The 27939-nt window shown below is 55.9% G+C and overlaps 1 protein-coding gene across 1 annotated transcript in view; it reads right to left on the bottom strand.

Moving 5' to 3' along the window:
* Positions 1–26912, bottom strand: part of LOC122381877 (serine/arginine repetitive matrix protein 2-like) — a 32603-nt gene extending 5691 nt beyond the window's left edge. Inside the window, exons 1-3 of the mRNA XM_043366621.1 lie at positions 26034–26912; positions 5360–5432; positions 1437–1547 (exon numbers count right to left, since the gene is read on the bottom strand). Of these exons, the coding sequence (XP_043222556.1) occupies positions 1437–1547; positions 5360–5432; positions 26034–26853 (1004 nt within the window). The 5' untranslated portion in view covers positions 26854–26912. The remainder of the gene's footprint in view (positions 1–1436; positions 1548–5359; positions 5433–26033) is intronic.
* Positions 26913–27939: the final 1027 nt, after the last annotated feature.

The raw sequence follows: 27939 nt of genomic DNA, 5'->3' as shown, positions 1-27939 counted from the left end.
ACAGACGAATGGTCACATTAGCTGTTGTTGTTGTTGTTGTTGTTCCCTCCGCCACCCCCCCCCCCTAGGGGGGCGTAGCCAGACGGCTCAGTTGGGCTCGAAAGCCGGCGGCCAAAGCCGCCACCACGCCGTCGTCCTGTAGGTCGGTCATCGTAGGGTGGATCGTGCGGTCACATTAGCTTGTTTCTGTAATCGACGCAGGGTTGGGGCGCAGCAGGTAGCTCAAATTACTTGTTGCAATCCCGTACTATAACTGAAGTTAAACTTGAATTCCGAGTAATGAAATTTGGAAATAGTTTACTGTATATATCTAGCTTATTCTGGATGAAATGCAATGCAGGTCGCATAGCAGAGAAACAACTTAAAATTGACCTCCAATGTAACTCTGGTTTTGCCCTGTTCCATCTCAGATCGATTGGGTGCTCGTGGTTGTCCGCTCGTTCCGTGACCACCTCCGCGGACAATGTCCGGGCTGTGATATCCCGTGCTGCCCCCTCTGCCGGCCGGAGCGGGGCCGGCCGGCCGCTCGGCGTCACTTTCACGCCGCAGGATGAAGGTCGGCTGCAGGGAGCGGTCCGGGAGGCGGCTCCGAGGGGAGACACCTCCCCTGCCGCCGCCGGCCGTCACCTGTCCCACTCTGGCTCCGGGTCAGGGACATCCCCAGCCGCCCCCGGCCCACGCGCACCGCCAGGACAGAGCTGCTCGCTGTTCGGCCCGCTTTTCCGGCAGTTTCAGCCCGACACCAACAATGGCTCAGCACCCAATTACGTGGGTGGCAGCAAGGCAGACGCCGACATTTTCGTCTCAGACAAAGCCTGGAAACTCAGCGACTTTGAACCGCTGACCTTCGGTGAATTAGAATGCTTCGCCAAGTGCCTGCAATGGGATGCTCTGAGTGTCCAAGGGGCACGGCCGATTGTCCCAAATAGCAAATCACCGTTCGTGTTCACCCTTGAGGATTCCCTGTTTGGCGGCAGTAAGCCCGTGCGATCAGTGATCACCAGAGTCGCGTCCCTCCCCGAACTGTGCTTCAGAGACAGTTTGCAGCTGACAGCAGGGTGTCCGCTCCGTGGGGGTGGAGCGGCGACTTTGTACCGCTTTATCACCGGCTTACCGAGCTCGTCAGAAGTCGGGTTTAAACCCCTCCCCGCCACATGTCCGCCGTACGGGATCTCTCCATAGAGCCCCGCTGGCGGTCACCGTCGGTAAAAAGTCACGATGTTTCTGGCGTGAGCGCCAGGCGGGACTGTCGTCGAAGGCCAATCACGACCGCAGACGCCGCTTCCTCGGCCGCAGCTCGCTTTGGTCCGGTTCGGTTCGGATCGTGGTGTGATGAGGTAGAACGGGAGGGTGCGGGACGGTTTGGGCGTGGCGGGACGGCCGGGACGGAGCAGGGTTGGAGGTAATTATGTAATTATATGGCGGTAAATACGCACCTCTGGCGCTGGCTGGGCGGTTTTCGGGAGGATGAGTGTCCAGATGTGAGCAGTTCGTCCGTGTCGGGACTCTGTCCGCCGGCCGAGCGCCGGCCACCGCGCCATCCGGACCTGAAACAACAGCAGATGGGTGTGGGGTGTGAGAACTGGGGGACAGCGGCTGGGCTGGACTAGGCGCCCGCCCGCCGCCCGGACGACTCAACGGCGGCGGAGATAATCCAACGAGACGAAAGCTTAAATTTACGTACACCCGAATTTCAGTTCATTTATTGAAACAGTTTTTCATTCGCTCACCGGCAAGAAAAGTGACTTACTCGTATAAGGAAACGTTTGAATGCGTTTTCAAAACGATAAAATCATTACCTACATATCTGCACACGTTTGCATTTAGCGAGATTTGAGAGGTTCGTTCTTTTACAAATCTGTGCGTTTGCAAAAATAATGATCATTATCACAGTCACTTACACGAAATTAATCACGATGACAAGAAACAACGTACGCCGTGTGGTGTGATTTAGGCTGACCTGCGTAGACAGGCATGCTGGGAATGCTTCACAATCGCATTACAATGGTATGTCGGCACTATCAGAATCTCATCGCCGGGCCATTTGCCTCGGCGTGCTTCCTAGCTCGGTACGGACGCACACACAATGGCCGGGCGAACCGCTCGTCCGGGATGGCCGCTGATGGCGGGCCGATTGGCCAGAGAGCCGTGTTTCCGAGATGTTCCGGTACGGACGCGGTCGTCGCACTGTGCGGTACCGGGGAGTGGAGCGCGCCGGTTCACTCTGCGCGTGTCGTCGGTCAGTGGGTTAGGTGGTCAGAATTGGATATCCAACCGTTTGTGTATCGTGGCTATCGGGACTTAATGACACAATCATAACTGACTCTTTTAGTTAGATTATTTTAATCATAGGAGGAGAGTGAAAGTTCAGCGGAAACACGACCTATTAGGGGAAGCGGGGGGAGCACCGCCACCTTAAGCATTTCTGCTCACCGAGCTGATATGCGTAGTAAAAACGAAGCTCTTTTGCATTCATGTGAAAGTAGGAATGTTTTCCTACATGTTGGCATAGTTTCCAGCGCTCCATTATAAAATTTCGCTACTTTACAGACGTCGAAAACAAGTCCTGCATTTTTCGTCCTCCAAAAAATGTGCGGGTAGCACCGCCACTGATGGCGATGTTATCCACAGATCGGCCTTACGGTGACAGCCACCCTTGGAAGCGTTACTGCTGTCTGAAATAGTAACTCAAACTCATATAAGACGCACAAGAATTGGTTGTTAGTTTGTCACAGATCAGACTGTTTGTTGCGGACAATAGGTGCATACAAAGCATGACAAATTCACGCTTATTTCGAAACATCCAGTGAAGTCAAACGTGAGGTTAAAAAACAGACGACGTTTGCGGCCTAACTAAAGCTCTTCTCCGAGCTGAGTGAATCATCATTGCGGCTTTATCCATTTTGCCACCCCTTGGGGTAGCACCGCCGAGCATGGCGGTGTTACCCCACTCACAGTCATGGACCGACAACGCCCCGACAGCAAAACAAGCCGGGACGCGATTCTTCTGTAATTCCTTTCTCAACAAAGAGCACTTCATGCCCTCAAATTTAACGTAAAAATCAAGGCATTTTGACTTGAAATGACCACTTACTTGCTGCTCAAACATGCCAAATGATTACAACGATGGTTTGAAATTCACAAATTGGGCAAAATTGCGATCTCAAAATCAAATAAATCATAGCGAAACCTACCTCACGCGGCGTCCCGTTTCCGTTCGGACACCGAAATGGCGGGTGTTTACATTTACAATTCAGAGTTTTGCCGATAGAGAGGATGGCGGTGTTTCCCACATGGCGGTGCTACCCCCGCTTCCCCTATATGTAGCTAATCTATCGTTTTATTTTAATCGTGTCACTCTAGCCTTGAAAGATTTCCCATTTTATTTTTCCTAGGATAAGAAGCTTCTGTTTTTACCTAATATCGCAAAAAAAAATCAAAAATGGGCCTGGAATAGTGCCTTTTTCGCCTAAAAGTTTATCGGTTTTTCGATATGCATAACAACTGTAGTGGGCTGATCTGTAAACAGGCGTCGGCAACAATCGCGAATGCGGCGCACATGTGACAATAAGCAAAGGTCATTATCACTGCATTATAGAGTTACGACGTACGGGAATGAGTTATCAGCTGTCTAATCGTAGACAACACAACGTCGAGCCTTAAACTGTAAGCCTGTATTGGTATTGTTTCTTTTATTTGGCTATCGAACATTATCTATGGTTTGAAATATGATTTTATGTAAAATAATTGATATGAAAAAGCCGTCTCTTAAGTTATGACCCCATTTCACCACACGCAAGTGGCAGAAATGACAATGATCAGCTGACGCATTTTTCTTGGCCGAAGTCAGAGCGCGCGGCCCGACGCACCACCACCGCACGACAAAGTATGAGCAGAAGCCGCGCCCAAAGCCAGGGCCCCGGTAACGTGAGGTAGGCGAGTGGGGGCAGCGTGCGCTGACCCAAGCCGGGGCCGCAGCTTTGGGCGCGGTCTACCGCATCCCCGCGGGCAGCCCCGGGCTATCACATGACACCGGGAGGACGCGCGGCCCCGGCTTGGGTCAGCGCACGCTGCCCCGACTCGGCTACCTCACGTTACCGGGGCCCTGGCTTTGGGCGCGGTCTACCGCACCACCTAACAGGCGTGTTCGAAACCGCAGGAGATGATGATGAACGGGTTTATCGAAACTTGATTGGATGAGCATATCGGTAATAGCGATTTCAGTGTGTGCATTTATTGTTCATAGTGGTGTGAAATGTGGTTGGGGTACGACCGACAACCCGTCGGGGCGAATTTCGCACTGGGGTACTCAAAATTTGAAGAATTTAAGCCGTTTCCATGAGTTTTGAAGGTATGGATAAGTTCTAAAAATCCGGTTCTCCTTATCTGGGCCATTAACTCCATACGGTCCAGGAAAGCTGGCACACTACCTTTAACGCCTAGATAGAGCCATTTCTCTGTGTTTTCACTATCTCTGATATACAGAACTGAGTTGGAATTCCGCTAGTCAGGAGAAACCGTAGCACCTGGCTGTTAGGTGCGGCTCCACCCTGTCATTGCTGCTGAGCCGGCGAGATAAATATTACGACATGATGGCCACCATGACTCAATCGGCAGCTAATTCGTGACATCAGGCGCAGCTCGGATGGCGCCGGGAGAGCGGCTTTCCTGCCAGCAGCTGCTCGAGAGGTGCCGCTTTCTACCGTGTTGGGGCTCAGGAGTGGGTGGCGCTCGGTCCGATAGGCCCTCACTCACGGCAGAGCGTTTAATATTACATTTATTAATATAATATGAAAAGCAAAAATCGTTTATGATCCCTCACTCCGACACTGCAAACGGACGTTGTATGATGTTTTTTTTGTCACATTAGAGACACGGCATAAATCTAAAAGATTCAGAAAATAACAAGGTTGCAATGCAATAATATTTTTGGTAACATCCCTACCGAAAAAGTGAAACTATAGCTCCCCAAGCCCTTCCAGACCGTAAGGATCAGACGGCAAAAGACTGTTACATCACCGTAACATCACTGAGCCCCGAAGATGGGAGAAAACGCTCTGGTGTTAGCCTTGTGTGCAAAACTGCAGTCTCTCGTGCTATCCTCCTGTGCGGCGTCGGAGTCGCCGATGCTAGCTTTGTGTGTAGCAATGCAGTGACTGGCTGAAGCTTATTCAGTGCTGATCACTGCGCTTAACTATATCGATGTGCATTTCGCGAGCTGTGAAATCGCAACTTAAGTGTTTGTTGGTGCATCTTGCTCAAAATATTTGATTCTGACAAAATCTTTTTCATCGATTCTACACTACAGAACCTTGGCGTCCGTTAAGATCACCGGTTCCACCGACAGCGCTTCACTCACCCCTGTCGCCAGTGGGAGGAGGAATCTAGCAGCAGTTCGTCTGTGCTGTGGGCGGCCGCTTCCCACTCATCATCTGCAAACAAAACAGACAGCACGTCACCACCCGCATCCCACACACGGCTACAGACGGTGATAATACCGACAAATAAAGTCCGGTACAACCGTGACGGTGACGGCTGTGACGGCGGCTCGACAGCCGATCACAACTCAATAATAATACGTGGGATTATCATTGAACATCAGCCGAGTGGGCATCGTAAATACATCACTCCGACTTGCTGCAAGACGTAAGTCAAATCAGATTCGGTCTTTGACAGCAGTGGGGCACTTGCTCCGCTCTGGGGCCGCCCTTACAGACCAAAACATGTTTGTCGCCTCTCTGGGTCGGTGGAGAATGACACCTAGGCGTCACTGCACTGATCCAAGGTCAGTGGATCAGTGTGGGATGACCGGTCCCACACTGACACTGGGACGTCAGTGTCACCGATAGAGTCCCAGCCGATGGGAAAACTCTGCGGCCACTCGCGGAAACATCTGCAGCGCGCTCCCGAGACGAGCGCCATTCCGACATACCCTAAAGCTGCAGCCGACAAGTGACAATGTTCCCAGATTAGAGACACAACGGTACTGAGTGCTCAGTGTTCAGATCATAGTTTTCATTTGCTAACAAGCCTCTTGTGATTGTTCGATTATGACAATCATGATTTTCCCTGCCTACTAACGTTTAACGGTGAATTTTACCTATCGGCCAGCCAAGGAGACGCATTCGGGTGGGAGTATGCATCAGAATAATATACAGTTATGCAGGCGCCCAATTTTAACAACTGACTGTTAGCCACTGAAGCCAAGGACATCAAATTAATTGTGGTCGTGGAAAAGTGAGCCAGACAAGCCAGATACCCTGGGATGTTGGGTTAACTGTCTTGCAGCTTCGCTGTGCGAAAAATCGATGATAAAAGTTTATACAAAAAAATCGATTGTATCTCAATATCACTTAAAACAGCGGTCTTTGATATTGACCTAAATTCCGACAGAAAACCCTCTGCAAATATCAAAGCCATCTTTTTGCATAGATGATCACAACTCCGAAGTTACCTTATAGTTATACCTATCACCTTATCTGAACGTTGTTCGAACCGATAGGGGAAGTTGGGGGAACGCCGAATACTTTTTTTCTGACGCCCGTAGCACGCAAGGTAGACAACATAAGCTATTCTTGTTGGCGTCATTCGAGAGGCCAGTCTTTTGCCTTTCAAACATACCAGGCGCATTTGATGAATTCGCATACCGTTAAGCGCACAAACTAAAAATATCAAAGAAGTGACTTTTTCGGCGTTGCCCCGGACTGCGGGGAAAGCCGAAAATGGGAGAAATGATCTACGGGGAATGCCGACATTGATGTTTTGCCACTTTATCTCAAACTTTATCCAGAATTTATCAAAGCTGACACGCGTTTTAAGAGCTTGAGGACGCTTGGTGCACACTGGAAGTCATAATTGTGTGATATAATAAGAAAATGCCAGGTAAATAATTCCTTGTAGGTAACAGGCCGTTGTGTCGGTTGAAAGTGTAATTTGTGTGACTAAAAATTCGCGTTGCTATTCTACAGCAGTAAAGTCCACGTAGCGTGCTTTAACGTGCGTAATTGCACGTTTTCGGCATTACCCCAGCCAGCCATACTTTCATTTGCAGGCCCATAACTTTTTAACGTGCCGTATAAATTTCAAATAGGCAGCACACTTATGCAAAGACATGCTGAAGATTACTTGACCAAATTGGCCAGACAAACGGTAGCATAATGAGTAAGAAATGCAGCTTCAAAGGCGCATGTAGTACAAGGAACGCGTACCTTGAAAACGCTCTTGGCGCCCTCACAGCCGAAGTATTCCGAATGACGACTTGTTACAAACATGCGATAATTGTAGTCACTTAAGCTTCAGAGCATCACTGACAGGTGGCATCCATGTCTTACGGTTTTCGAAATATCTCGAATTTCGGCTTTGCCCCAACTCCGGCATTGCCCCAACTTCCCCTAGCATGCCGCAAGCTGCAGCCAATGGTGACTGTCAGTATCCGAAAACACGCCAGAATGCGGAGAAAGGTGTCGTATCTAGGCGACGATCAGTTCGTGTGATACGAACAACTGCACACGCCGCACCGCTGACCAAAAACACGGCCGGAGCTGACAATTTCGCCCGTTTCGCCCGAACACGGTCAGACAATATATCTCGACGAGAAGACTTTTCCGCCGGGCGAGAGCGGCTCGCCGGTTCGACAGGTGCGGAATGGCATGTCGCCGGGAGAGTTTGTGTGTCTGCAGTTCCCAGACCCGAACGTCAGACATCAACAAAGAGTCGTAGCGGCGCACTTCAGTCACACGGAAATGTGCAGGTGACCGCATTTTCGAAATGACCTTCCGTCGAGTGGAAGGAAAATTGTCATTCATGACTGCGCGCAGCTGGCCGGGGAACATGTGTCGTTCTCGGTACGAAATTTCATTCCCGAAATGTTTACCTGGTGGTGACATGCACAAACTGGCCCGTATCACGATATCACCGGGATACAAATGCGGTTTCGTGAGCTGAGAAATTCGCTCAAGCCGTGGTGTGTTTTACATAATCTAGCGACATAAGTCATCTGTTGTATACCAAGAGGCACTCATATCTCAAATCTCTTCATGTCTCAACTCAAGGGAGCGTTGACATATTGATTTACGTTACGTCTACAAAATAAATTCCATTGAAAGAGCTTAGCTTAGTTGCGGAAAAGGCCATATCGGCGTAAGAGCTCGCAGGTTTAGTAATACGGTCGAAATTTATGGAATTCAAGCCTGCGATAATCGTAAAGAATCTCAACTAGAGTTTTATATCGCTAAGAGTATTGAAGCCTCATTTGACGGCTGTCTGATAAAACTCGCAATGATAGCTATAAGCTTCTTATTTTAATCCACGCATGCTGATGTCCGAGTGGTCAACGTGCAGCTATTGTCCTCAGTTTCTCCAGACCGATCGATAAACTGAGGTCTCCGACTCCCACTGCCCCAGCGGCTAGCAGGTTGCTCCTGAACAGCCCAAATCGTGCTCGGTCCATCTCCAGTGGTCCGTGAGACGCCATGTCCCCGCCGTCCGGCAGTCGCTGCCCGCAGTTCCGGCCAGTTGAGTGTGTCTCGGCCCGTGTCTCCGGCGGGGCGGCGTCCCGGCCGTGTCTCCGGAGCGGGCACGGCCCGTTCCGGTGCCCGACCCGTGTGCGACTCAGCGGCACCGACCGGGACCGGCCGGCGGCCCCGACGGCACCGCGCCCCGTCTCGGCCGGCCTTGGTGCGCGCCGCCGCAGACAAACAAGACAACACGGCCGGCGGCGGCGGCCCCGCCCTGCCACTCGACCCGGCGGCGCACGCACGGCGCCGAGCCGCTCCCGGCCGGCGCTCCGTCATCTGACGGCCGCGCCACGGCCACCGTGTCCGGTCGGCGTCACGGCAGGCTCACACACGCGCGGTCAGCGGGAGCCGCAGCAGAAAACAATGGCACTGACGGCCGCAGAGTGGCAGCGCCCGCAGCAGGTCAACGGACGGGAACAGACCCGCGGGCCGCAACTCGGGCGGCTGCGGCGGCGGCGCCCAGCCAGTGGCCACAGTCACGCCATGGGGACGCATTTGGAACGGTGCACTGACGGGCTCCGTCGCACGCGAGCCGACTACCGTCAGCGGGCGGCCGACGCACCCCTGCCATAATTCACACCGGCACGGGTGCGCGGCGCGACGCGTCACGACGCCACAGGACCGCCTGCCGACCCGTCAGGGCCATCCGGGCGGGTCTCGGAGAGGGGCTGCGTTCCGGCAGCTGAGCCCGAGCCGCCGCCGTCGTCAGCTCACCGAGCGGAGCGACACCGTTAGCTCAGCCCCCGCGCGCCGCGGCGCCGGCCCCGCCCAGGCGGGCGCCTAACCAGTCGAGTGTCAACAGATCCAGGCCGGGCCGGGGCACACTCGGCGGGCGATACGCACTCGGCGTCGACCGGACGCGCCACACAGCCGCCGCGTCGGGTCAGGCCCTGGGGCGCCGAGGCGCTATAACAAACCACTTTCACTGCGGCCTCGGCGGCCTTTTCGACTGCGTTGATTAGCAACTGGTGGCGTAACACTGCGCCGCGGCCGCCGCGGAGGTCGGGGGTAATCTGACACAGCGGCGGCCCAGTTTCACGCCCCCCGGTGAGTGTTTATCGACTGCTAACGGAGAGCGAGAGGAATTCAGATCAGGAACCGACAGTCATTGCAGACGATCGAAAGTGCAGCTCCCGTGGCTAAGCACGTGTTTTCTACCGGGGAATTCAGAATGGTCGCCCATGGGCTGGTCTCACAGATTGTCTCTCGGCTGACTGCTCCCAACTACCGTTCCGTTAGCACCACTGAACGCTCGACAGATCTCGGCGCGCGATTGTTTCTCACGCGAGTGGGCACATCGGTGGATCGTGTTCTACCAAGCCCTTACTACCTACGGCGACAATTTTACGGCGTACTCTGCCTTACACGATTTCAACATTGCCAACAATTTCGTCCAATTCCGCGTCTTTCCTATATGTTGTAAGCTCGTGAGTCGCCACTCCACCGAACAGTGCAGGTATAGTTAGTAACGCTATAGATGCGGGAGTCACGTTTGACTCGGGCCTCGGAGGGCCCGGCCCTGATGCCCGACGGTCGTACAGAGCGCGATTCTCGCATGTATGGTGGCCGTCGCCCACTGGCCAACCTTGACAGTACTATGGCGTTGGCGTTATGATAGGCAGCTTCCTTGTCCGTGCGTGTAGTTTCGCTCGCAACACAAGGGCCGGCCCTGAACAGCGCCACCAGAAGAGAAGGATCGGATACAACGGATCATCTCAAATATGGCACGGCGTCATCACCAATAGACGGACTTTCTATTTTCTGAGAAACCCTTAGAAATATCCCACGCTTTCTCAAGAGGGTCAGAGATTAATCGTGGGAAGACACTTGAAATTCCTTCATCGGATGAATCAGGTGACTTACTGACTGATTTATTGAAAAGTAAAAGCAATGTCAGCTAAAGTGGGTGCTTTCTAAGTAACTATGGGTATGCCATTTATCTTTCTCATGTTGGTCCATTGAAACAAATGCCCTCGCTATTCATGAAAACAAAGTCGGCACATTCCTTGCTAAGAAAACAATGGGAGGTAAGGGAACTCTAAAATGCACCTGCATGGGAACTTAGAGCCTAGAGGTATGGATAGGTCGGAATACCTAGAAAGTGTCCGAGGGAAACTAGAATACTGGGTAGGAACAAGTCCAATCCACTGGTCATGCATGGTTACAAGTATCACATCATTGTTCGGAATAACAAGCGTCTGCTTTACCGGCTAGCTACACACCGCGTGATCCCGCAAAAACCGTTGGCGTGAAAGTCTCACGCCTACTGCATTATCCGACTTATTTACCGGTCTCGAGTCAATTGGATAGAGATAAAACGTCTGATTTTCTGCACGAAGCTCAAACCTCAGTTACCGTACACGTTAGGTTACTTACATATATATGGGCACGTGAGAAAAGCTACACCACATAAGTCCAACCCATGTCGAGAAATCGTGAAGACTGAAGGGATAACCAATTTCGGGACGGATTTAATGTATTCAGCGTGTATAAGATAATCGGCTGAGCCCGGGACGCTAAACGGGCGGGACCGGCACGACGGAGTCGCTCGGAGAGAGAGGGCTGTCTACCGGGGACGGGTGCGACTGGTTAGGTGGACCGCTCCTCTCACTCTCTCCCCATCAGCGCCGATGACGGGGTAAGATAGCGCCCGGGTGCCCGCTATCACGTCCTGTTAACCCGCGCCCTGCTGGGGGTCCTGGATTTCCACGCCCTGCTGGGGGGGGGGGGGTGTTTGAACACCCCCCCTTGTAACTCGGCTCCTGGGCCACGTAGCGATACACGGAAGGCGGCGTTCGAAAGAGCGTCAAAAATAATGACGAAATCACTTCGGTCAATTTTTTGGTCAGGTCAAAGGTCAGGTCACCAGAGGTCATTGAAGGCAAAATTTCGCCGATTTCCAGGTCGAATGTCGAAAATTTCCAAGAAGCCAACGCATAACTCGGGAACCAATAGAGCTACAGCGCCGCGGAAAAGCGCATTCGATAGCCCTATTAACGCCCTTTCTGAGTAATTCTCTCAGATTTGACCTAACGTCAACGGTTTTGCCTGCAGGGGGCAAAAACTGCAAAAATAGCTGATTTTTTCGAAAACAGTTTTTCTGCAATAACTTTTGACCCAAGCCTTGTACGAGCTTACTTTTACCGGCATCGTGTTCCTCTCGTCAAGACGCATCGAATGAACTATAACTTGACCTTGAAAGGTCAACTTGAAAATTTGACCTCAGGTCAAGGTCATGACCTGACCGGAAAGGGTCATGTTGCATATCAGTCGATCCGTATCGTCGAGCTGAACACATCTAAGGCGTTTTCATCGCTCTAGCATGCCTCTATCAAAAGTTATTTGCGAAAAACTGATAGATACCATTCGTGACCTAAGATGACCTCAGGGCATAAACAAGGGTCACGGACACCATTTTCAAGCTCAGTGTGTCTAAACCACTTGTAATTCGGTGTTTGGGAGTGTTTATAATGTCTTTCATCCAAAAGAGGCGCATTTCAATTTTCTCCCATTGACTTATAATGGGGAGGTCGCAAAATTGACCTGACCTTAGGTCATCGATATCAAAATTCTGAGATATACATTTTGTACATGCTATTGCTCTTAGCAATCGCTGAAAGTTTCAAAGCGATCGGTCACTCGGTGTAGCTATGACAGACATTGAAAGTTTTTATGAGGTGAGGTCACTTCAAGTGACCTGGTGACCTGACCTTGAATGACCTTGGTCTGAAATTTTCACAACATGTGTAGAATTGATGTATGATAAGGTGTACCAAAAACGGCGGCGCTCCGCGCCGCCGTTTTTGAGATATTCGCGAAAAACCACAAGGGGGGGTGTTCAAACACCCCCCCCCCAGCAGGGCGCGGGTTAATGGCGCCGACAGCGAGCACTTGAGCTGTCCGACAGGTGGGCCCTCAAACGCCGGCAGTGTGAGAAAGGAAAAATTGTCCGATTTCGGCGTATTGGGCGTATTAAAGGTACAGGAAACGTGCATGATGTTTGATGTACCGAAGCTAATTAACTATGACATACAGGGGAAAGCGACATTCAATTTTCCGAAGTTCAGAATTAAAGAAGAGGAACTAGGAAGCGCAGAAGATCATATCAGACGAAGAGGCTGGCCAACAAAGCTTTAATGTTTCGCTTTATGTAATGGCACCAATTCCACCGCAGCGATCCGCGATCCACCAGCAGGCCTAGGCATGTGTGCCTTTAGCCTTGTGAGATGGATGGAGCTCCAGCGGCACCAGCTGCCGGTTCGCCCTGCTGCCGCTACCACTGCCTTCGGGCTCCGCCGACGGTCGACGCAGCGGACTGTGACGGCTCAGGAGGCGAGACGCCACCAACACAGACTACCGTCGTTCAGCGGCGCTGTTTCAGCCTTCAGGCAGCGGAACAATAGCTCAGAGACTGTCGGATATAGTGGCTGAGCCAGCGCCACAGACCGTCGAGAGTCGAGATGGCACGACACAACACGGTACAGCACGGCACGGAACAGCACGGCGCTCGAGTCCATCCGTGTCGTGCCGCTCGCCCGGCGGGCGCCCATGTCGGGTCGGCCCCGCGCCGTGTCGGCGATGTCGCCACTCAGTCGACGCGGCCATCCATCGTCATTACAGCGTGCGCCGCCCCTCGTCCGGCCGGCAAAGGTCAGTTTTCTCTCGTCAGCCGGCACGTTTCACCTCCTCACCTTCGGAGGAGCTGTCCCAGCGCATCTGATCCAGCTCGGCGACGCATGCGCGACTGTCGACGGAGAAAGTGCTCGAGCGCGTCGGCGAGTGATGAGGTCGACGAGTAGGGCCGTACTCCACCGTGGCCCGGTCGGAAGTCCCGCCGGCCCGCCCGTCGTTCCCCACACCCCGGCAGAACCGCGGCACGCCGCAATGAAAGTGCTCCGCTCATGACAGGAGACCAGGAAGACGGGTTTCACCCCAGCTGCCCCCAGTCAAATTTCGCTCCTCCCGTTGCGTAACCGCTGTGGACCCACGCTGAGTGAGGAAGGAAGCGCTGCGGCCTTTACGACCCCGGGCGGGGAGGACGTCAGGGCCCCTCCGGCTCCGGGAAACAAACTCTCCACTACACCACCGTTAGTCTGCCTGGCGCCGGCGCCGGGTGATATCAAACCGTGTAAGACTGGCTGGATGAGAACCCTCCGACCGCACCGCACCCACGAGGCGGGTTTCCGTTTCATCGCCTCTGGCTAGGCCTTGATATTCGGGTATTTAACCACGCTTCATCGAGTTCGGGTTCATTACAGGTTATTTGATGATGGTATCGTGCTTCCACTCTCACTCAGTTTACTGAGGCGATTAGCAGCTCACACAACGAAACTGGCTACGCGGAATTTATAGAAAGAGGTGAGAAGGAACAGGCTCAAGGAAGCTAAACTGGCCTATCCATAGCAATCTAGAAATAGAACCTCAACTTCACAGACATGAGATCGCGATTGGCGGATCCTTGACCCGAGCGGTATCACGTTCCCAATCAGAGCCTTGAGAGCCGCCTCCCAGCGGGTCCTGAGTCAAGGTCCGACGCTGCCTCGCGTATTGCACCACCACGCCGACCTGGCTGGAGGAGAGCTGCCCTGGGAGGACGGTCGGGCAGCGCGAGATCTGGGCGGAGGCACGGCCGGCACGCAGCCGCCGCCGGAGGCTCCCGCCTGCTCGGCGTTCCTGTCCACCGCAGACCACAGAGAACTCAGCCCTGGGCGTCCCGGCGCCGGCGGCGGACGCGATCCAGGTCAGACGGGGCGCCGGGGGCCGGCCGGAGGCGGTCCGGCGGCATACCTCCCCACGGGAGAAACCGGCCCGACTGGACGGCCGGTCCTGCCGGTCCGAGAGTCACCGGAGCGCGCCGTGGAGTACCGAGACTGGTGCCGACGACCGGACGTCCGCGCCGCCGAGACAGCCGTCACGTCACGTCATGCCGCGTCACGTCAGCTGTCAGTCGTCTGTCGGGGCCGACGCCCGTGCCGACACGTCCGGGCGCGGCTAGGCGTCATGCCGCTGCCGTGGGCTCGATGCCGGGTCGTCCACCTCTGCACGCTGCAGGCGGCAGAGCGCCGACGCCCACGGCGGTGGCACGTGACCTGCGCTGTCACGCCATCTGCTCGGCAGCTCGTCACCGGCGGCGGCGGGCGCGTCACGGCCGGTAACGGTGCCTCAGCAGCCGTCATCTGGACGGCCGCCGGAGGGCGCGCCGCTGCCCGCGCCGGCTCACGCAGCGCGCGCGTCACGCCGCCGCCTCCTCCCGACTCGCGGCCGCAGCGGAGGTGCTCCCAGAGCGGCGGCGCAGCGGCTGGGCGCGCCACCGTGGCGGCTTCCAGTGAGACGGACCGCTCAGCGCCGCCCCCAGCCGCTGGCAGCGGAGGCAGGCACCGCACTACTGAAACGGCGCCTCCGCAAACCAGTGAGCCGAAGAAACCGCCGGATAACCGAGGGGAATTCACCGACAGAAAGACACCCGTTTGCCAAACCCACACCTCAGCAGAATGGCTCGACAAAATATATCGGGGGTGTTCATCAAAGCATCCACCTAATCACCAGCCACTGACACTCCTCTGGGCCCTGACGAGACCTGATGCTACCATCTGCCAGTTGACTCCATCAGCCCACATCAAACTGTCGGCCCATCGCCCACCGCTGCTGTCGGGAGCGATGATCCGGCACCCGGATCCACCGGTCGGGACAGCTGCGACCGGAGTGCCGGCCGCCCGTGCTGCCGTCTCAGTAACGCGGCAGGCCGCGGCAGGCGACGTCACCCACCTCCAGCCCCGCTGCATCACAATGAGCCCGCATTGTTCGCCGCCGTACAATGCCCCCGGTGAGCAGCAATGCACTGCCGCAAAGGCGGGCGACACTGGCGCATCGATCCGATTCGGCACACGTGTGAAGATGGAAAGGAGAACAGCAAACCAAACAGTGGATGTGAATTGATCGGTCCTGTGCGGTTCAATCCCTGTCAACCTCTAATCACATCGATTCATCATCTGGGATGTTTATCGCAGGTTGTGTGTGACAGTCGTTTCTCCGCCGCTTGCACAGATCCAGCGGTCATAACTCACAGTAACATTCTTGGATAGTTGAGACGCAATACAAGCACCGGTTCAACCTACTACAGCGTACACACCGCATGTCCTTGGTTACAATCGGCGACATGCCTACACGGATACTACATGCATGAGCGACTGCTGCATCTATAACGACATGCACGCCAGTTGAACGCCCTCAGAGCTCCGCACGGGTATCTGCTTCACATACAGTGACGTTTCAGTAATGCGCCCACGTGCATCCATCGGTGCAAGCTGCGACGGATGTGTTATCGCCGGGCGAGCGCAGCCAGACAGAAACATCGGACGGCCGAAGACGGGTCGTCTCGGCGTTTAGCACGCGTGCTGTGCGTTTCCCCACACCATGTCATCGATGGCCCAGTTTCGTCAGGGCGCCGGGCCGATCCGCTCAGAGGCGTGCTGGTATTACGGTAACGTGCCAGCGATGCGGCACTCGAGGGCTCCGAAGATCCGACCCAGCCGCTTCACACAACCTGAGAGCGCTGCTTTATAGCGGCCATTGCGACACCGCTCCGCCGCCAAAGCACACCACTCAGCCGCCTCCCCGCGCCAGAAACGGCCAAGGTCCACGGCCGCACGGCTCACGGGACGAAAAACCACACCGACAGCTCTAATTAACATCCGGTTGACCGCCAAACTCGGCGCAAATTATCTCCGCTGCTGCCTGGTCTCGCTTTTAAACAGCGCCGGCCCGACCGGCCGTCAGCGCTCAACACGCGGCTCAAACGAAGCCAATTACGGCACGGAGACTTCAATGCCAGCAGAGCGGGGTAGCCGGAGACTCTCACGCTGCGGAGGGGGTAGCACGCGTTCTGTCAGCGCCGCGCACGAGCTGTGAGCTGTGGACGGAGCTGTACCAGCCGCGCAAGGCTGCTCTCACGCGCATACAGCCGCCGCCGCTCACAGAAGGTCGCCGCCGGACAGATTGGGGCCGCTGAGATTGATCGGCCGCGGCCGTAACGTCACGCGTCACGGGCGCTACTCGACCTGGCCCGGCTCGGCACGGCGCGGGGAGGGCGTGGCTAGGGGGGAGGGTTCGGGGGGGGGGTTCCTTGACGTCCTGGGCGTGCCGGGAACACCAGGTAATATTCGCTTATCTAAAGAAACGGCTCGTCAGGCACCAGCCAGGCGAAACTATCGGATATACATACCGTATCAAACCGATCGATCGTGGCCTCCGAGAGGGACAGCGCCTTCACTGAGAGAATCTGCCGGGTCCGCGACCTTCCCTCCCACACTCACACTCAGATTCACACTCACACTCACCCGAGCGGCGACGGTCACTGCAACGACGACGCCAATCATGCATACCGAGACCAACGAGACAAGACAAAAGTAAAAGGGTCCGTCTTCCAATGTGGCAATGCGAGGCGGCAATTGTTTTGTAAGTGTCCGATGTGGCACGGTTGAGGGGAGCAGAACTGTCACCATCGGGGCCCCCGCCGAGGGTTACCGCCAGAGGGGCGCCGTCTCTGTCGAGTGACCACCGGTCTGACGAGTGGTTTGTCCCTGACATGACATCAGCAGCAGTGGTGTAATGACGCAGCTCCGGAGAGCGCTGGTCAGCCCGCGGGTCACTGAGGGGTGTCCGAGGTCAGCAGAGGAGTGTCCGAGGTCACACAAAGGGGGCGGGGTCGTGTGAGAGGTGCGCTGACGTCACAGGCGACCGAAAGGAGAGGATGAGCGAGATGAAAGGAGACCGGCCCGGTGAGCAAAGAGGAGAGGAAAGAGGAAAGAGAAAGAGAGGGGAGAAAGAGAGGGGAGAAAGAGAGAGAGAGAGAGAGAGAGAGAGAGAGAGAGAGAGAGAGAGAGAGAGAGAGAGAGAGAGAGAGAGAGAGAGAGAGAGAGAGAGAGAGAGAGAGAGAGAGAGAGAGAGAGAGAGAGAGAGTTGATGCCACTGAAGAGGTAGCAGGCGTGGGCAGAGCGTTCGGCGCTGACTCCGATCAGCTGTCAGACAGCTGTGCAGACAGACTACAGACAAGGGCACCCCATTGGGGGGGGGGGGGGGGGGGCGCCCAACGGCGCATCCCCCATCAATGGGACTCTACCAGCAGCACAGACAATGGCCTCTAATTGTTGGAGCGACTCGGGTCGCCTTTCAGCGGTCGGCGGCAGTGTTCGCGGCAGTGACGGCTGGAGAGGTCCGTTAGCTCGGGACAGAACTGGGAGCCCGCTGACAGATCTGGGAGACAATGTCGGACGGCCTGATTGGCTCAGTGCAGACTTGAAAGACCGCGCGCAGCAGCCAGACGGAAAAATTGCGTCGTCGACTCGCTCGGTTGATCTAGCGTGCACTACATACAATGGCTGAATAGCGATACTGTTCAACAGCAGGCATTCATTGGTTAAATGTGACCACTTCTTGTAAAAGAACCGCAATAAAGTCATGGCCATTCGCTCAAATGGAAACGGTTAATGCCTACTCTTTAGTTCGCTTATTGCACTCATTAAGGGTGTAACCAGTTATCAGACACCAACAAAACGCAGTTCTCATGGGATAGCTAACTCACTAAATTCGCTGACAGATGGTAAGCCAAGTTATGACTAGGAAGTTTTTAGTCAATCTGACATGCAAATTACCATAATAAAATCATTATACGTGAGGAGATATCCGCGGTGGAAAGTGTTCCCACAATTATTATAGGGCATTACCGGCAGCATATAGACACGGCCATCGGCTCCGGCCAGCGGGGCAGAGCCCGCGTCGGTAGGGTTTCCGCCGGGCCGCCACTGAGAATTCGCCACCACTAACGCCTGGGACCGGTCGACGCGGCGGCACTCTGCTCCCCAACGGCAGCGGAATGGACGGCCGGATGGTGAGACCCGGCCAACCCTCCGGTCAACATGGCCGGCTTTCGGTTCAGTTGGAATTGTCTTACTGGTTAAACAGACATCATTTAATAAGCCATTGTGAACAATCTTTCAGCAAAGTGCTTGATATTTGATACGTAAAGCGGGGTAGCCAGCAAAGTAACTGACACCATTGAATGTTCAGACTTTTAGGGAAGGTGAGCTGCTTTCCAGAAGTCCGGGGCACTGCACTGTCATCGATGGAAAATGCTGCGGACAGTCCGGTCCGTTCGTCCGGTCTGGTTCGGTCCGGACCGATTTGGTCCGTTGGTCCAGCCCGGTCCGATCGTCCGGTCTGGTGCGGTCCGGTCCAAGTTGGTCCGTTCGTCCGGTTTGGTCCGGTCCGGCGGTCTGTTTCGGTCCGGACCAACTTAGTCCATTGGTCCGGTCCGGTCCGGCGCGGCGGTCTGATTTGGTGGTCCGTTCGTCCAGTCCGGTCCGGCGCGGCGGTCTGATTGATGCCCACTAGGAGGGCGGCGCAGCCGGCGGCCAGACGCCATATGGCTCGATCTGGGAGTGTAGCGGACCGCACCGGGACGGGACGGACGGGACACTCACCCCGGCCAGGTCACGGCCCACTGGCCACAGACAGGACGACGCCAGCCGGGGGAGAGACTATACAGACTGACTGCGGGGAGACACCGCGGACTGACTGTTGGGAAAGACACTACGGACTGAGTGTGGGGAGAGACACTACCTACAGGTTGACTGAGGGGAGATGTACGGCTCTCGCGGGATTAAGAGGTAGGTTTTGCCTTTTCACATTTCCGGCTATATCTCAGAAACTTATCAATATACGTTGAAGCCATTTTAAAGCATCATGGCAGGCATGCGTACGAATAAATCGATCGCATCTTCAACCCTTAAGAGCTTAGGACGGAGAAGATATAGCCGGAAATTTACTAAATTTCATAGGGCAAAACCTACCGCTAAAAGCCGCGAGACCTTACAGACTGAAATGAGCCGTTCGAAGAGCTACTACAGAGACCGACGCCAGCCGGAGAAGAGACTGGAGCTACGGGGAGAAGCGCTACATAATAGAATCGGGCTGCGAGAGAGGCGCTACAGAGACCAGTGAGGGACTACAGCCAGTAGCCACTGCAGACTATAATGCTCTTTGATCAAAGGGCAAAGCAGGAAACTCTACGGGCGTCCACGGCTTCAAAACGAAATCAGACAGGAGCATCACATACGACTTACGATTAGGTACACTGACAGACAGTGCACCTAAAAGAGAAGAACTCGACTAAAGGCCATACCAGATCTTCTTGTATGGCCTTTAGTGACCATATGGCCAACACCAGATCTTCTATCCTGATCAAAACAACTAAAGAGGTAAAAGCAAACAAATGATAAGTTTTGTTTCCACCCACGAAAATTTAATATCCAGGCCAAGGGTAGGTAGGTGGATAATACATATGGTTTAAAATAGTGTGTTGTGTCATAACCTTGTAATTCTAAGAAAATGTTTTGAGACATGTTGCATTGATTTGTAATGCCAGTCTTTACCCTCCTGGCGTAACACCGTTACGCCATCAAGAAACAACGCAGGGTCATGAATGACAACAGTCAGCCGTGGTGACTAGTCACAAGAACTACGAGATATAAGCTGATCAGAACTCGGCTAAGCTAAGGTAATCCAAGCTCACATTTTCATCCAGCTCATCCAATGTTTGGTTTCAGAGAGCTAAGGAGGGAAAAAAGAAGCAGAGCAAGCGGGCACAATCCGCCCCAGCACGCAGTTGCGCCATGCACTTAGCGCATTAACCGTGCTATGATCTGAACGTGGCTGATAGCTGACCTTGGCACTGGACACATTCCTCACCCCAATTACCAGAGAATCGTGTCACCCGTTGGCCAGTTATTCAATCAGGATCGTGTCACCAGTTCGCCAGTTATTCTATCACAGGGAGGCGGGGAGACAGATGACCAACGTCTCCACTCGACCCCTCCCCGGGTCGTGACAAACTGTGTAATTCGACGACCGGTTCTGGCCGGGGGATGAAGTAAGCCTTAACCTAAATAGGCGGGCGCCCGCGGCAGAGCCGAGCGCAGAGTGGGAGAGGCGGGCCGAACACCAGTCGGTCGGTCAGCTGCAGCGCCAGCGGGCCGTCCCAAAAACACACCCACGCCGCCGAGACGGGCTATTTAGCACAGAACGGTCGAGCTTCGCCAGCCAGCCGTGTACTGATAATGCCGTGAAGTGTCGGGAAGGCAGGTCGGCACGGCCACCGGCCAAGGCCCCACAGCTCCCCGCGGCCAATTAACCCCACCAGTCGCGGCGCCCGACCGTGATACTGGCTATAGCGGCCGGCCCTGGACGGGTTTTTAGAGGCCACTCTGGTCCGATGGGGGTGATAGCGGGTGAAACGGAGAATCGATTCTCGAGTCAACACCAAATGTTCGGCCCACGCCCTAAAAGCGCACCTAGCGTGGAGACCCGGCTCACCTGGATCTGTTGACCACCGAAGTGGGCTAATAAAGATGCATCAAACTAGGGCTTAAACAATGAATGAACACAAGAACAGTCCGACCGGCAAATACGGTCGAATGAGAAACGAAGGCAATTGGCACAATCACTCTATGGTTGATTAAGCAATGAACTCGACGATTCCTGGGCGCATTGAGCTGTCACCAAGCTCAAACGAGCACCGATTAGCAGCATCTATCGACGGAGCGTGCGACAAACCGGGCTCGTTTCAGTGGCTGCCGACCGGGGAAGTGACACACTCGGCTGGCCGCAGCGACAATGGAGCCCATTACCGACCACCGGGCGACATCCGATAGACGAGAAAGTGGCTCGGCGACAACCAATTATGGGCGAGTGCAGATGACCGATTTCATGGGGCTACTTTCGGTGACGAATTACAAAACCAACAAAAGGAAGTGCTATTTGAACGAGACTGATGTAAAAAGGGAAAAACGCCTTTAAAAGCCATCTCTTTCGGCGGTCATCCCGACAAGCAGACTTCGGTAGTTCAACAGTCATCAATACATATTGTTCAGAATTGCCGTCGACAATGCCGATGCACATAGCAGTACCGTGTCTCGAGAGTCGGGGCTTACAATCATTCCTCATCTTTACCGCGACAGTGCACAGTTATCCGAAAGCGAACGAAAAAAGACGGCGGCTCAAAGTCGGACAGCTGCCCAGAACTGGTCTCTGCCAAGGTGACCCCGCTTCTGCACTGGCCGTCGCGCACACAGCAGCCTGTCGACAACAGATTAACGCCGCCCGAGTGGTCAGCGGCCGCCAGACAATGTGTGGTTCCCAGATGGCTCCGAACGCGGTCAGACACCGCCGCAACATCGGCCGGCCATCTCCTTGACCGGTGAAAGTGAGATACCGTTCTCAGGTGTTCCTGAGCTCCTAACAACCAACCAAACAAATAATCCGGACAACCGTAAATAGTTTAAAGTCCAAAACCCAAGAAAGGCTTGGTCTTCCTCCGGTGGTCGGTCATGTCACTACAATCAATCGGCATCTATAGCGACCGGTTCTGGTGTGTGGTGAAACGCGGCCACGCTCGTCGAACGGGTTCCGGACGGGGCGCACACTGCACCGGCCGGCGCGGCGGTGACCTTTTGACCCAATCGTGTGCTGACTGCAGCGGCGCCCGCCGGCGAGAGGCGACTGCACGACACCCGGCGCGTCCTGCATATCGATTCAGCACTCAGCAGTACGGCGAGCCGCCCCAGTCACCGTCCAGAGTCCTACTTCCCGACCGGAGAGGCGTTGGGGGTTGAGTGTGAGTAAGCGGTGCATCTACCCCTCCCTCAGCGGCCCACACACATCGGCGGGGCCGGGACCGAGTGCGATGTGTGTGTATGTGCGTGGTGTTTGTATGAACACCCCACCGGGTGGTCCACCCCACCCCCAACAACACACAACAGCCAGCCCGGCACTGCCCGCGGCGCGTGCCACGACCCATTGTGAGCGACAGTGCCACACCGGGCGACCGTGCCATTGAGCGTCGACCTCTGACGCTGGGCCATCGCCCGCCGGTGCCTGCAGCTTCCGGTACGGCCGGCGGCCGCTGACACCGGCACTGGGTCAGTGCCGCACCCGGACTGTCGGATGGGAGGCGGAACAGCCGCCGCTCCTCTGCACCGGAACGGGTGTGTCCGACCCACCCCCAGGTCGGATCCGTCTGGTATCGGCAGCGTTCAGAGGTGCCACGCGAACTCGCGCCGCGCCGTCCCGGACCAGAGAAGACGGTTGGGTCAGATGCGACGCAGCCGGAGCTATCCGAGCCGGTATCGAGAATATGTAGACCTTGACCGCGCTGCGTTATGAAAATATGCGCGGTGACTGAAATATGTGGAGCGTTCTATTATCGCTCCATTGTCTGCGAAGGAGATAGCCGTATCTATGCGGAATAACCCAGAATGGCTTGTGCGGAACGTTAAGATCCAATTCGTTATAACGGTTAATTGGCATAACGTCACGCATTTGAAGGTGCCTCTCAAATGTGATGAAACTCGAGAACCCTTCCAAAACATATTCAGACACGGGACACCAAACAAGCCGTCCTGATCAGCAGGCCATCTGCAAACGACTGCGGTCCCCCAAGAGCCACTCAAATGCTGTCTGCAGCTGTGAAGTGTTTAAGCAGGTCGCCGTCACCGCTGTCCTGCAACTCCACTCGGTATCAGTATGTTTCTTCGTCCGATGTTTTGTCGCGATACCGTGAGCGAAACCGCAGCCTGGACGCGTTTTTGCTCGGTGTGCAGCTCAGCGGTGGCCCTCCGGGTGCCAGTCCGGGAGAGCAACCCTCCACCACTCAGCAAGACATCGCTCTCCCCAGTCCCCCACTAATCCAACCCTCCACAGCCCCAACAGCGCACCCTCCGCAGTGAGTGACTCACACACAGCACCCCATACGGCCGGCCGGCCCGCAGGATCGCACCACCTCCACCGCGGAGAAAGCCGTCCCGCACACCGCCTTCTGGCAGCGATCCCACGCGACCGGAATTCGGCCAAACAGCCGGCAATATTGACCCATTTCCCGGACGGACACTGACCGCGTCGTAAGCCGTTCGTTTCCGCGCAATGGTGTGCATGCATGCATGCCGGTGTAGCACCTATGCATGCATAGAGGGTGCACGATGAGTATGTAAGCGTGTGTAATTGTATGGGCCCTGTGTATGCATGAGGGTGCCTGTAATCACGTGAGCTCTAAGTGAGCGTGTGTGGGATTGGTATTGTCTGTGCGTGTGTGAATCCTGTACTGCGAATGTTTGTGAGTGAGAAGAGCCAACACGGAAGCGGAGGCGGAGGCGGCGGCGAGACCTCTGAAACGGCAGTAAATTCCAGGCGATCTTCTGGTGGCACAGACCGGCCGGCGTGGTGCGGCAGGTCAGAACCGCAGGACCGCCAGCTGTTTGACATCGTCCCGGCCCCTCCAGCTCCTCAGAAGGAGCTCCAGGTGGGCCGCGGGACGTCGGTCGGCGGAGGAGGCCGGCCTCTGGGAGTACCAGCCGGCGCCCGCTCCGCCGCAGCCCGGTTTGGCGAGGCGAGGCTGTCGCCCGGTTTGGAGGTCGGAGGCTCGGGCGCGTCGCGCGGCCGCGTTGAGCACAGCCCGTGACGACGATGGAAGAGTGAGAGCGCCCGAGATGGCCCTCGGGCTACACACGCACGCCTCACGGAATCCCCGGCGACGCGGTGCCATGCGCGCCGCAGTCAGCGCGAGCGGCACAGTGAAAAGCTTATATTTGTGGAAAGTGGGTCTATTCTGCGATTGCTTGTCAATGGGACGTTCTACAGCGAACCACAATGGGCGCGTGGTAAGCTGTTAGTTGGAGACAGCGAACAATAGCGGCATGAACCTTGCCTTGTGGCGGCCGCTTTCGGTCATTACCACGCTGCCTTGACCCATGGCACGTTCAGCGTACGAACTTACATCGGGCGGTCGCGAGGTCAACTGAGCTGCAGACGGACAGACGGGCGAGTGATAGTCGCCGGCGGCGGCGGCTGTGCCACATTGCCAGCTGTTGGCCGCTCTGGTCTGCCATTCATCTACCGACGGACCAATCGGCGGGTCTGTCGGTGTGTCTGTCTGTGTGGGTCTGGCCGTGGTCTGCCAGTGGGTCTGGCGACGGGCCAGCCCTTGTATTTACCCGTGGCTTTGCCGGTGGGTCTGTCGGTCCGGTCTGCAGACTGCAAGTCTGGGTTGCCGGTCTAGTGTCTACCCTGCCGATAGGTCTGCCGGTCCATTTTACCGGTCCGATCTGCCGAGCAGGACCGCTCAGCAGCCAATCGCCATCAATCAGAGGCCCGCCGCCGACCACCGCTAATGACCGTTCTCCGGCAGATGTCCGTGTCGCTGTCCGCCGGGACCCAGCCGTGACGCGACAAACGGCCGACGCTCTCCGACTCTCCCGTTAGTCGGCTAGGAAGGCCGGGACCGCGCCGGGGCGGGGACCGGAAGTCGCACAGGACCTCAGGTCGGATAACCGCTTCGGAAATTTTTGCCTATCTTTTTTGTCTGTATTAATAAACCGCCGGTGGAAACCGGAAGAGGGAAAACTGACTAAAGGAGAAGCGGCGAGCTGAATTGACCCCCTGGAACGCCCTGTTCCAGCAGGAATAGAGTGTCGAGGCCTCTTTTTGATAGAGGCCTCGACACTTTGTGGCCCACCATATCGAGTCCGCCGGTCACTGGCTGCTTCAACAGTCTCTCCACCGCTCAGACGGCACTCGCATAGGCGACCGATGTGACCAGCAGTCTGCCGGCCGCAGAAACACAGCAGAGACATCGTATGTACCATTGCTGTCCATACCAAAGTGCAGTCCCGGTCCCGTGCCATCCGGCTCTGGGTCAAAGGGTCAGGGCTGCGCCCGCTAGCCGCCGCCGGCCATCCGAAAAGCGCCCGTCACGTATGGGTCCGCTCGGCTGGCCGGCCGCGGCAGAGTGCGGACCGGGCGCCCTCGACACCCGCCCACCGGCACTCCCGGCGGGGTCACCGAGAAGGGGAGGGGAGGGGGACGGTGGCTAGACACTAGACAGGTCGAGTGGCTACTGGCTAGTTACACCGGTCTTGCCCATGTAAGTGTGGTGAAACCTTTGTAACTGGAGCCAATTTAATAGATCCGCGCCAAAACATTGATGATTAGAAAGTGAGCTAAAGCAGTTAAACCTCCCAAAGGATATGCTGCGGTGGGGTCAAATTTACGATAAATGTACAAATAAAACATGACGTATAATTATTGCGACAGCCCAACATGCGCATCAGCGCAGTGCCCTTGTGCTTATATCGAAAGCTTCGGCACGATCTAATTCCGTGAGGTCTCACGCTTAAATTGCCTATCAAACCAATAGGGGCTAAAGGCAATGTCAAAAGCATGACTCTTTGGCCCACCCATCCTACGTTGAAAACAAAATTACGTCATCGGCTGCAGCATCATACTCACGAGCTGACACACACGTGCTACAGTAAACTGACCCCACAACATGTTCTGGCCAAGGTAACAATAGTTAACAATCTTTTACCGTTTGCCTCGTAAATAGCCCCTGCTCGTGACCGCTCCTCCCCTCTTTATCTCCACCCCAGCTGCCCTCTCCCGGCCCTCTGCCCTCCCCGTGCGGTGACTGACCTGACGAGGTCCTCTCGCGGTCGCGGTCGCGGTGGTCGGGGCTGGGCGCGTCGTCGGAGCCGATGCCGCTCGAGTCCTCCTGGACGGCGTGCTTGTGCCCGGTGCGGCCGGCCGTCTGGTCGAGGTCGTAGTCGCGCGGCGGCAGCAGCAGCGGGCCCGTGTCGCGGCTGCCGATCTTGGTGCGCAGCTCGGCGGCCAGCGAGTCGAACAGGGTGGCCACCGGCGGCGCGCCCGATGCCGAGCCCGAGCCGCCGCTCGACGGCGCCGACTCGGCGCGGCCCGGCTCCGGCTCCGGCGGCGGCGGCTCCGGCGGCGCCGGGCCCGCCAGCAGGCCGCGCTCTTGGAGACGAGCCTCGATCTGCTCGATGTGCGCCCGGTTGTCGGGCCGGCCGGCGAGGGTCTGCAGCTGACTGGCCAGCAGGGCGGCCGTCTCTGGAGAGTCGCAGCGGTACGTGTGGACGTGCACCGGACACTTGGTGACCGGGTTGAAGATGAGCAGGATACAGCTGACGATGTCCTGGTCCGGCGCCGGCTCCTGCAGCGCGCACGTGATGGCGTGGTCCGGAATGAAGTGCTTCACGGGCTCCGTGCGCCCCTTGCCGCCCTTCTTGGGCACGTGCTGCACGATCTTCAGGCCCTTGTCGCTCACCTGCAGAGTTACCTTGGTGGGCTCGACGTGCTGCTCCTTGCGCAGAAGTTCGTCGACTACGGGCGCGATGAACTCGCGACCGCGCAGGCCGCGGCTCTCCAGGGCGCCCAGGAACCAGACGTAGTACGAGGCCTTCTCCACATCGCGCGGCTTGTTGAGCCGGAGCGCCATGGCGGCGGCGGCGCGGACCGCTGTCGACGGGACACTGCCGCGCGGCCCTCCGCGGCAGGCCGCCGCCGCTGGCCCCGTTAGCAGCGCGGGTGGGAGGCGGTCGACGGTGGCGCCGCCCGTGGCCGCTAATGGAAGCTGCGCGCCGCCACCGCAGAGCACAGCTCGAGGAATGGAGGTCAGGAAGAGACGGGCACCTGTTCGCCAGGTAGAGCGAGCGTCGCGAATGGGTCGTGCATAATCGATGCGCATCAGACGTTATTGGAATAACTGTCCACCGTTCGATTACTGACCACGGTCCAGGCCAGGCCCGGTTTTCCTCATCATTGGCGGATGACGGCATCTGAAGTTAACCCCGGCTAGCGATGAGCTAGGCAGCGAGCACTTGTGGTTGAATAAAGCGAGCATACATGCCAGTGCAAAGTAGCCATAAGTCCTGCAGATAGCTCAGTACGAATCAACCGCTTTCCTGTCAACTGCCTATTCACGCTAACTCACATGTCAAACGAGCCCTCATGCTTTGCTATGATGCCATGCCAGCTCCAGTGTTTTGACATTGTTGATTCGACGCTGGCGTTAGCTGAGCACTGGATATAATACACGAGACCAGTCCCCCAGTCCCATCAGTTTCATCCAGCTGCTTAACTGCGGTGTATGGGCACATTTGGGAACAATCCCACACTTTTTATCTAACAATTTACGACGTTCTGCCAGAGCCTCCCGGCAAGGTGCGATAAGCCTGCTAAAAGTCCATCCGTCAATTTGCAGTCAGTGGAGTCCGGGGAGTTTCAGGGCCAAAAAGACAATTGCTCCCGGACCCTTCACTCCGCGGATGAATTTTCAAGGTCTCCACAGGCGAGTGAGTCACGGTATAGCGGTCTGGCCGCACGCCAAAAGTTGTTAGCCATGACATCGGATCTCAGATCCAGAGAGTTGCGGACAACGGAGTTGCATGCATATTGAAATGCTGGATGTCAGTGACCACATAAGCAGGCGCCCGCGGTCAGCCGTGCAATGTTGCGTTGACAATTGCGACAAGCCAATATAGGTAGGCATCTATTGCCCCATTGTACTATGGCTATCTACGAG

The sequence above is a fragment of the Amphibalanus amphitrite genome, unplaced genomic scaffold, assembly GCF_019059575.1.
Source record: "Amphibalanus amphitrite isolate SeventyFive unplaced genomic scaffold, NRLGWU_Aamphi_draft 000129F_arrow, whole genome shotgun sequence".
In the NCBI taxonomy this organism is placed as follows: domain Eukaryota; kingdom Metazoa; phylum Arthropoda; class Thecostraca; order Balanomorpha; family Balanidae; genus Amphibalanus; species Amphibalanus amphitrite.
Note: the sequence above shows the minus strand (reverse complement) of the source record. Positions and strands in the feature narration are given on the sequence as shown.